The sequence below is a fragment of the Raphanus sativus genome, unplaced genomic scaffold (genome assembly GCF_000801105.2).
Source record: "Raphanus sativus cultivar WK10039 unplaced genomic scaffold, ASM80110v3 Scaffold3686, whole genome shotgun sequence".
Taxonomy (NCBI): Eukaryota; Viridiplantae; Streptophyta; class Magnoliopsida; order Brassicales; family Brassicaceae; genus Raphanus; species Raphanus sativus.
In genome coordinates, this window is record NW_026618990.1 from 1 (window position 1) to 10153 (window position 10153).

Consider the following 10153-nt stretch of genomic DNA (forward strand, 5'->3'; position numbering starts at 1 on the left):
AAATAATAGAAACTCTTATTTGGTTAACTCGTGCTTTAACACTAGTTCAGACTTATTCAACTTATCTTCTTTCAAATGTCAACTTAGAACCCAATCCCACTTTCTAAGAAAGATAAAAAAAGAAAGAAAGAAATATGAAGTACTCACAAGTGAGTTTGCAGTCTTTTCTCTGTGCCTTTTCCAACCTCACTGCTCAACTTTGGAACGAAACTTTCTGAATCCCGTTGCTATTTCATAAGTTTTTCAGGGCCATGGAGTCATCTGCTCGGCATTGGAGAACCATCAGCTCTCCCTTTGGACTGAGTTATCTCTTAAAGGACGCAATAGATCAGCATCTTCCCTTTCAGTTCCTTAATGTGAGAAACTTGGAGAGGAAAACAGAAGGCTGAGATAACTGTATATAACCCCCCACCTTTAGTTTCTTCAGTCATTCATGCTGTAAATAAGAACAAAAAGCTAAGTGGGTTTAACAAGGGATTGTCTGAGAAACTTATTGAACACTCATATATATGTATATCTGCAAAGAACCATGTACGAGCTTAGCCCCAATGGATTATTTTAGGAAGTCCCTAACTCTCACAAGCTACCTTTAACAACTAAAATCCACAATAACAGTTAAGTCTATCTAGATGCTAATATTTGCCTCTAACTAACATACGTGACAAGCTCGAGCTGGAAACTATGGCAAGCAACGAAATATGTTGTGTGGATATATATCCATATTGATCTAACCGATGGCAAAATGCATCAAACTCGAAACACCCCTGACAGTATACAACAGGAAAAACGAAAACCATAGCTAACTCAATCTTGTTCCTCAAACACCTAAAATCTTAAGCAAGAATCAACCACATAAAGTATAGAACAAAAGCAGCAGAATCAACTTGCATTCTAAACCCAGAAAGCAGCTTAAAGCAAAGGAAGAAAGGTTACATTACATATCATTTGCTCACTGACCGTTTCCCTGGAGCTGGAGAGCCATAAACTGTGTGGCAAAGAGATAGTTCCTTCGATGTTATTACTAACAAACACTGTAAGCAAATTCACCCAAGAGAACTAAAAGTTTTTCACCATTTTCATCGTTCCAAAACCCAATTTTACTAAACACTTCGAAATTCGATCAAAATTGAAGTTTTTAAACCATAAACTTGACGATTATGATCGAGAATCCAGAACTTTACTTTTGGGAGCTGATTTCGTTACGTAAACGGATGAAAATAACACTGTACAATATTGTGGGGAAGGTTCTTCTCGTAAAGAAGAAAATTTTGTATTTGGACAATTTTTAGCCCATTACGTTTTTTTGGGTCCATAAGCGTGAATGGCCTTTTTTGGACCAAAAGAAAAGGGTGAAAACTATTCTTTTAAAACTCAACTTTTTTTCCAATAGGAACAACAGAAATGAAACTAGGTCGAATATTAGCCCTGCTTAGGTTGCGATTCTGATGCTAATGTTTGTTAGATTAGACATCAACCTTCCTCAACTGGTGAGTCTCTGTAATACTCCCTCTCAAGCCTCATAGCAAGGGTCGATGCTTGAATGGCACACGTCAAGGTTAACAATATAGGCAGTCGTCGGATTATGTTTCTCCCTAAATTTGGTCACTAGTTACTGTTTGTTTTAAACCTGTATAGATATTAGCTTGTATTAACCTAAAGAGTCTATTTTCTCCACTTTCATCTTTGTATAAGAATAATTTATGTGTTAAAAACAATACATTAGTGCTCTAAAATCAATCGACAAGCATTAATAGAGTATACTAATCATATTATATTTGTTAAGTATACATCACCATATATAAGATCTCTATTATTGGTTTTGTAATCTATTTTGGTGCAAAACCTAGTAAACATCATACTTGATACACTTGAACAAAAAAAAAAGTAAAACTTATATTTTATTACGGAGTAGTGCTTATTACATTAGCCTCAAGCTACCATTACACTAATATTTTTTTCTGATAGTAACGCACGATGCCTATGTGTTGTTAAATATACATCAACAACCATATTATTGATGATCATCGTGGGATAACACTAGCTAGGATTTAGTAAGGAGGAAAGAAAGGGATGGCAATGAAGGGACATGTTCCAATTCGTTGCATGTTGCAAACGTTAGGCAAGTTCTTAGCGATCTTATAGATGCGGGTCGACTGGATTGGTCCGTGCTGTCCCTGCATCCTAACTGCTTTGGCTGCTTGTTTCAAAGTAGGGCAGACGCACTCTTGGTCTTCCTGGTACAGCTCGTTACAGCATTGCTGGCGTAGCGACGGCCCTTGCTGAGGACCCCATTGGTTTTCGCTGAAGGGTGATCCCGCAAGTTGCTGGCGGATCCATCGCTGGCAAGCTCTTAGGTGTTGCTCTTGCTGAAACTCCCTCTGTCATTTCCTTGGTGGACCGAATGGGTTTGTATCGTCATCCAATTCGACGACGGTGCGGTAGATGGATGCGTTGGTGAGGAGGACGCAGAAGGCAAGAGTTGCGCATACGAGGAAGAGCTTGGTAGCCATTTGCTATCTGTGTGTGTGTTTCTTGTGTTTTGGTTTTTGAGTGAAGAATGTAGCGAAGGGTTGGGTGGGTATTTATGGACAAGATAGGTGTTATGCATGGAGATCACGTGTAACATTGCATGCATGTATTTGTGTGTTTTTGTGAGAGAGAGAAGCTACAAGGTTGTTGTCGGGATTAGATGTTGGAAACTCGAGTGTAGAGGAATGACAAGTGATGAATAACACCTGCATGTTGATCTTGTCTTGGATTTTAATTAATACTTAAAAGCAAAGCCGGGTGATAACGGTAAAGAATTGATCATCATTAATGAATACTCAATAGAATAGTTACAGAATCATAACATTCCATTCATAGTGATATTATATTTCATCGTGTTCCTCTTTTCCATTACCTACACCGACCATATACACTCATTATAGGATTGGATATGTTAGTTTAATTGGATTTTGGTTGTTTAGAGTTGAATCTGGTTTTGCCTTATTAGTTATTAAACATCTACTTGTTTAACCTGAAATTTTGTTTTCCTATCATCAGACGGCTTTCTATATACTATACGGAATTTGTAACTATATATATTGACAATTCATTACATTTTGACTAAAATTATTTTGAGAATAAAAATCTATCATGAGCCAGCCGAACTATATACTAGATGTTAGTTACGGCAACCATTTGTTTGTGTGTGTGTGTGTGTGAGAGAGAAGGCCGATGTCTGAAGTGAGTGACAAGTGATCAACAACACCATCAGTTTTTAACATTTAGACCCCAAAAAAACAACACCAGCAGTCCTCCGCGTCTGCATGCTATGTGTTACTTGTAGCTCATATTCTGACATGTCCGAATATTAACATCATTTATGGTAGCAATAACAAATACTTGAACATTATTAATATATTATTTTATACCCGTATTTAACTAAAGTTAAACAGGAGATAACAATCATTTCTAGCAAAACGATATCTTGTATTATGTTAATCAAGTAGCAAACTATACATTTTTCCAACAAACACCAAGAAATCAGTTAAGTCAAGTAAGACTGGGAGACGTCTGAAGGCCAAGCCCACGCAGAGGACAAGTATGAAGCCCAAACCCACCGAGAGATAGAAGATATATTTTCCGACCAAAATATCCACTCATCTCCTCCTCTCATTACTTTTGTCTGCACCGAAGCAAAAAGTTTCAGACTATCCAAATCCAGGGTTTCTTCTCCTACAATCAGATCATCGAAACCCTACTTTTCGAATCAGGTAGATTTGTGCGTTTTCGTATGAATACTGCCTTTGATCTGTCTCGAGCTTTTGTTTATGATCTTTTGGATTTGCTGTTGTCTTTGCAAAAAAAAAAAAATTCAATGATTTTACATATGGTCACTGGTTTTGATGTTCTGTTGTACATCATTTTCTGTAATTTAACTGGATATTTGCTTAACTAGGTTCCTGTGATATGATCAATATATTGAATTTTTGATGAAGTGTGTTCTTTACCCTTATGAGTGTGCTAAATTCTTATTGTAACGTTGGTCTTCTTTCTCAGGTCTTAGCTTCTCCGTCGTTTGCCCCTCAGATCAACAAAGTTTCATGTCTGAGCTTGATTCCCAGATCCCTACTGCCTTCGGTAAAGTTCCACTTTGATCTATAGTCTACCTCTGATCATCTGCCTCATAAGTCTATTTCTTAGATGTTTGGTAACAGTTTAATATTTGGAACATGGGCTTTAGTAAACGTTTATCATGTGGGAATATTAATCTGAGCTAATTAGTGTTTTTTTTTTTGGTTTTGATTTATGGCAGACCCGTTTGCTGATGCGAATGTTGAGGACTCAGGTGCAGGAACAAAAGAGTACGTCCACATCCGTGTGCAGCAGCGGAATGGTAGGAAAAGCTTGACAACTGTCCAGGGGTTGAAGAAAGAGTATAGTTACAGCAAGATACTTAAGGACCTCAAGAAAGAGTTTTGTTGCAACGGAACAGTGGTTCAAGACTCTGAACTCGGACAGGTTCGTGTTTTCTTTTTTCAACATTAACGTGGGTCAATTACTGTCTTTAATAGTGTTTTGTGTGTAAATGTGTAGGTTATTCAGCTTCAAGGAGACCAGAGGAAGAACGTCTCCACGTTCCTAGTCCAGGTAATGATCGCATTCTCACTGACAAAGCTAAACATTAAAAAAAACATTTTTGCATTATCTCATTTCTTTTACTTTTTATTGGAACAGGCTGGGCTAGTGAAGAAGGACAACATCAAGATCCATGGTTTCTGAGCTGCATTGTCCCTAAGTCTGTTTGCCTTATATTCTGTTATTAAGTGTGTATCACTTTCACTATTGTTATCCTTCCCTTTCCAAAACATTTCCTCAAACTTCTTCTTTGATCTCTTGTTGCTGCTTGGTTTGTTTCGATTTAGACTCGGTATGATATTAAGAGACTATCTTTGTGTACTTGTTTACTACTTGTTTAATAAATAGATATGAAATTGTTGAATAACATATTCGTGTTTTGTAACTTCAGAACTATACAAAAACAAAAGGACCATTGATCCAATAGACTCCTAAAGTGAACCGCTAATCCATGAAAGACTCTGATGGCGCCCAGAGGGTTTGGAAAGTGTGGTAAATTACGAGATTAACCTCCGCGTTGATTGTTTTCTCTAATCGAGAGTTCAGCAATCCTCGAGTCGAGAGCATGGTGGTTTTTTTGTAGGTTAAACTACGAATAGAGAAGACAACAAAAACGTGAAGAGAAACGCAATTTAGGTTACTTTCCGAAATATCTGAATCAATTCAATTTTAATTTTCAATTTTTCATCATCCTCGTTTGGTTTCGTCTACATCTCGATCGCAGGTAAGAAGAGATGGAAGAGATGTTCGCTCTGATAGTCTCAATGATTCTCATAGCTGCGGTGATACCCTTGTTCTTGTGGAAACAACGTCGGGTAGACAGTAGTAGTAGTAGATCACGTGAGGAAGATGCAGCACCTCCGCTGGTAAAATTTCTCAACTTTCCTTTCATTGTTGGACGAAATGGATTTTGACTTTTTTTTTTTTATTATTCGACGCAGGTTCAGGCGCGTGAAAACGTGGGACGTGCTACTGGTGGTGGTGGTGGTGGGCGTAGAATGCGTCGGAGACCTGCAGCTTCTGCTGCTGCTGCTAGCTCCTCTTCTTCATCAAACGTTCAAGGTTTGTGCTTTACAACAGCCTTCTCTCTCTCTCTCTATCATAAAGCTTCCAACTTTATATAAATAAAAGACATGGGTTGTTAGATGTCTCCAACTTATACGTAATAGTTGGAGACAACCGTATGTTCAGGGGGTGTTAGTGGTAAGAGTTTCCTATATAGCCAGGGAGAACTCGAAACCAGTGACTCGAGAATAGTCAAATAGTTTTTTTAGTTTCATTTGTTCACCTTGCTGTAAATCTAGCTTAAGATAACTGGGAGGGTATATTGGAATGATTTTTTTTGGGTACCAATGTGAAAAAACAGAAAATATCAGTGGGAGTGAAGATGAGGATGAAGATGAAGCCGGTGGGAATCAGGCCAGAGCATCAAAGAAGAAAGAGAAGAAGCGACAAGAGCGAGAAGAACAAAGACAGGTGGGGCTAACAATCTCTTATCTCCATAAAATTCTTCTAATATTTTATCAGAAAATTCTGCAAGGATGAGAAAATTCTAGACCAGTTACAGAACGAACTACGGAAGCTTTACATTGTAGCTTCAGAATAGAGCATTGGTCTAGTACGTAAATTTTTAGACTTTCCTGATCAAAATATGTTTGTATTGTCTGGTGAAGGCTGAAGAAGCTGCACGGGAGTCAAGGAGTACAAAACAAGATTGGTATGCAGAGATGCGGAGGAAGAAGGACGAAGAGCGTGAGGCAGAGGAGCGGAAGTTGGTGGGTCAATTGAATAATATATATCGTTCTGTTTAGGCCTCCTTCTTTAGAAACGCTGAACTTAGCTAATTGTGACAATTTTTTATGTAGGAAGAAGAAGAAAAAGCACGACAAGCCAAGGAAGAAGAGGCAGCGGCGTTAGAGTTTGACAAATGGAAAGGAGAGTTCTCAGTCGATGCTGAAGGTACCACAGAGGAAGTGGAAGGTGGGAATCAAGATTTGCTTTCAGAATTTGTTGAATACATTAAGGTATTATATCTTCTTGAATAACCATTATAATCTTGATTCCGCGAAACCGAAACAAAACTGACAGTGAAGTATAGATAATACAAGTACTGTCTCATCCCATAACAGTGTGCATAAATGTTGAGCCTTCCTTTTTTGCTTGGTGTTGTGATTGCAGAAACAGAAATGTGTTCCACTTGAAGATCTTGCAGCAGAGTTTCATCTAAGAACTCAGGTATCATCTGGCTACTACATCTTCTATCTCACAAAGAAATGAATACGTTTTGTCATTGTCCTATAGTCTGATTTCACTATTTGTTTCTATAGGAATGCATCAACAGGATCGCCTCGTTGGAGAGCATTGGTATTATCTCTCTCTCTCTCTCTCTCTCTCTATCCAATCATAAACTAGCATTCGTCTCGCAGTCTGTTGTTTAGTATGTTTATAATAAGCATGAAGCAATATGAAAGCTTGATGATTATGTATACATACATTATACATACATGTGTAACCGTGATGGGACTCTTGAGATCTGAATGCCTTGTCTTTTTTTTTTCAATTCAGGGCGCCTCTCGGGGGTTATGGATGATAGAGGAAAATACATTTACATATCAATGGAAGAGATGAATGCGGTTGCGGATTATATCAAACGTCAAGGAAGAGTTAGTATCTCACACCTAGCAAGCAAGTCGAACCAGTTCATCGACTTGGAGCCCAAAGTTCAGCATGAGCTGACTGAAGAAATCAGCAGCGTAGAAGAGATCTCGGTTTCTTAGTTCCTTGTTCGCAGTTTCTCTCGTCCTTTGTCGAAAACAAGAGTAAGAAAAAAGTCTTAGAGGACTCGTTGTAACTTGGTGTTTGGTCATACACTGACACTGACCACCTTGTTCTGATTTTACTAGTTTGATATACATACATCCATATATGCAGAAGTACTTTAGACTCAATTTTCATATCCAAATGCATCTACTTAATTTAGAAAGATTCTCAAACTTGAAACATTTTTCAATTATTTCGATTTGAAATTGGAATTTGGTACAGTTTTTGTCAGGTCATGTTTACACAAATTTGACATCAGTGTGATATTACTTTACGTTTTGCTCTGTTATCTCCAGAGGAACAAGGGAAAACAGAGGAAGAGAAAACGGTTATATCTACTTTTCTCTTTCTTGCGTCCTAAGAAACTTAGGAAACGAGGTAGAGATGAAGATCATCTGAACCTAGTATCCTTCTATTACCTTGCAGATATTTGTTTGTACTTTGTAATAGAATCATTATCAAGACTTACAGACAACAAGTCAACTCCTGTTACTTCTCTCGCAGATGATGGATGACATGAATCATGATTATAATGAAATGCTCATCGGAGTCTTGTAACGAAATACACCTACAACGGTGAGGTTAAGCTAGGGACGAGGAGCATCTCAACGTATAAAAACGACACCGTGTTATTGCTTTACTATATTGTTGGGCTTTTAGTTAAGCTCTAGCATTCATAACGGGCCTTTGGGTTATTTATTTATTGGTTCAAAACAGAAAACCCTAAAAACCACTATATAACTCTCTTCGGCTTTGGTCACTCTGCTTCGAACATTCAAGCTACCGCCGGCGAAAATGGTGAGATATAATTCCAGATGTCCTTTCCTCCTTGACATCCAGCAAGGTCGTGCCTGAGATTTCTATGTTTGTTTTATAATTGCTCAGGTTTTCAAGAGGTACGTCGAGATCGGGAGAGTCGCTCTTGTGAACTATGGAAAAGACCACGGAAAGCTCGTCGTCATCGTTGACGTCGTGGACCAGAACAGGGTACGTTGTTTTAAATTTTATTCATACATTACGAAAGTTTTCATATTTTCTCTTAGTGAAGTTAAGAGCTAGCTTAAAAATTTAGTCCGCAGATCTTTCATTGCTTAGTGATTTGTGAAAGTTTTAGTTCTTCTCGATCGATCAGTGTCTGCTTAATAAGTTTTAGTCTTTACCTTGAGCTGCTGCTGTAAACTTGTCTATGTTGCAATTGTAATTTGTGTTCTGGTTTATGTCTTGATTGTCTAATTGAATCCTGGTTTCGTTATTTTCGTTTAGGCTTTGGTAGACGCCCCTGACATGGAGAGAATCCAGATGAACTTCAAGAGGCTGTCTCTTACTGACATCGTTATCGAGATTAACCGAGTGCCAAAGAAGAAGGCGTTGATCGAGGCCATGGAGAAGGCTGGTGAGTGCTCCTGTTTAATGAATTGTTTAATGTTGAAGTTCGTAAGTTGCTCCAACCTAATCCTGTGATGTATGTGTTTGCAGACGTGAAGAACAAGTGGGAGAAGAGCTCGTGGGGTAGGAAGCTCATCGTTCAGAAGCGTAGGGCTAGCCTCAACGATTTCGACAGATTCAAGATCATGTTGGCCAAAATCAAGGTCTGTGTTTTAAACTGTTAAAAACATTCTGTGACCTTGTTTTCATATTGTTAAAACGGAAAATAATGGTTTGTTGCTATGTTTTGTAGAAAGCTGGTGTCGTCAGGCAAGAGCTTGCAAAACTCAAGAAGGAGATCACTGCCTGATCAACTTGAGGATTATCTGCTTCTCTGTTTTTCGATTTTGAATTTGGTAGTTAGTGTTTTTTGAAAGTGTCAAACATCATTTATCTACTCTGCTGTCAGATGTTAAGTTCAAGTTTGAATGAAACCTTGTTTGGAAGACTTCATTTTGTTGTTTGATCGCACTCTCTTAACTAAAAGCATGTTTATTTTCTGATTAGTCTTTATTCGATTCACGTCTCCATAATTTTCAATAAGTCCCATTTGAAGAGAATGTCCGACTACAGTGATCTATGATGGTCTCTTATGTTCTATTATTCAGATATATTTTAATGTCTGTGTTTTCTCTTTTTCTCTATAACCTTATTAAAATTAACTGTGTCAATGAAAATGCTTTCATCTAATAATGTAGGATGCTGGTGAATGGTGTGCAGTGTAATGACGAAGTTGAAGTGTTCCAATCTTCTAAATAGTTAGTACAAAAACGTCTAAATGATTCTGCCTCATCTGATTGTGTATAACAACATTCAAAAGGATAAACATTTTCCCAATATCTTCAAGGATACTTATGCCTCATCAGGTTGTGTATAACATAACAAAAATTTCCGATAGGTTACACAGAAAACGAAATAAAACTCTCTAAGGGAAAGCTTCAAAAGTTTTTTCCAAGTTCAATCTTTTTCATCAGTGTCATCGTCTGGTGGAGAATAGAATCCAAGATTCCAGCAACCTGAAAAAGAAGAAAAGTGTCACAAGGATATGTTTTTGATGAATTATAGCAAGAAGACGCTTCTAACTTCTCTAGTACTAACCGTGAAGACACCACCGATAATGGCGCATACATTGGTAATGAAGTGTGAGAAGGATCTTGAGTTTTCGGTTATGAGAACCTGCAACCAAACGAATAAAGAAAAAGATGAGCAGAGTGTAACTACGGTTGTTGTCCATACACAGAACCAGCCAGCAGGGCTTTTGGCTCAGCGTTCCATCCCTAATCTG

At 38.0% G+C, this 10153-nt stretch overlaps 3 protein-coding genes, 1 long non-coding RNA gene and 1 pseudogene across 4 annotated transcripts; 3 read left to right on the forward strand and 2 right to left on the reverse strand.

Annotated features, from left to right (window-relative positions):
- Positions 1 to 1906: 1906 nt before the first annotated feature.
- Positions 1907 to 2708, reverse strand: LOC130506808 (napin-1A-like; annotated as a pseudogene).
- Positions 2709 to 3603: 895 nt separating this feature from the next.
- LOC130506812 (protein translation factor SUI1 homolog 1) lies at positions 3604 to 4944 on the forward strand. Its single transcript, XM_057001500.1, has 5 exons — positions 3604 to 3758; positions 4045 to 4125; positions 4301 to 4506; positions 4582 to 4635; positions 4723 to 4944. The coding sequence occupies exons 2-5, from the start codon at positions 4089 to 4091 to the stop codon at positions 4765 to 4767; spliced, it is 342 nt and encodes a 113-aa protein (XP_056857480.1). The 5' UTR covers positions 3604 to 3758; positions 4045 to 4088; the 3' UTR covers positions 4768 to 4944.
- A 161-nt stretch (positions 4945 to 5105) lies between these two features.
- On the forward strand, positions 5106 to 7571 carry LOC130506810 (DDRGK domain-containing protein 1-like). The gene is made up of 9 exons (XM_057001498.1): positions 5106 to 5259; positions 5348 to 5489; positions 5565 to 5685; positions 5990 to 6099; positions 6297 to 6398; positions 6489 to 6647; positions 6802 to 6858; positions 6951 to 6987; positions 7189 to 7571. The coding sequence occupies exons 2-9, from the start codon at positions 5358 to 5360 to the stop codon at positions 7398 to 7400; spliced, it is 930 nt and encodes a 309-aa protein (XP_056857478.1). The 5' UTR covers positions 5106 to 5259; positions 5348 to 5357; the 3' UTR covers positions 7401 to 7571.
- A 550-nt stretch (positions 7572 to 8121) lies between these two features.
- On the forward strand, positions 8122 to 9374 carry LOC130506811 (60S ribosomal protein L14-2). Its single transcript, XM_057001499.1, has 5 exons — positions 8122 to 8241; positions 8329 to 8430; positions 8707 to 8836; positions 8920 to 9032; positions 9122 to 9374. Exons 1-5 carry the CDS (start codon positions 8239 to 8241, stop codon positions 9176 to 9178), a joined length of 405 nt encoding a protein of 134 aa, XP_056857479.1. The 5' UTR covers positions 8122 to 8238; the 3' UTR covers positions 9179 to 9374.
- A 263-nt stretch (positions 9375 to 9637) lies between these two features.
- LOC130506813 (uncharacterized) lies at positions 9638 to 10135 on the reverse strand. The gene is made up of 2 exons (XR_008942126.1): positions 9967 to 10135; positions 9638 to 9884 (listed from the first exon to the last, which is right to left on the reverse strand). It is a non-coding gene; the product is annotated as an uncharacterized LOC130506813 (long non-coding RNA).
- Between the last annotated feature and the right edge of the window lie 18 nt (positions 10136 to 10153).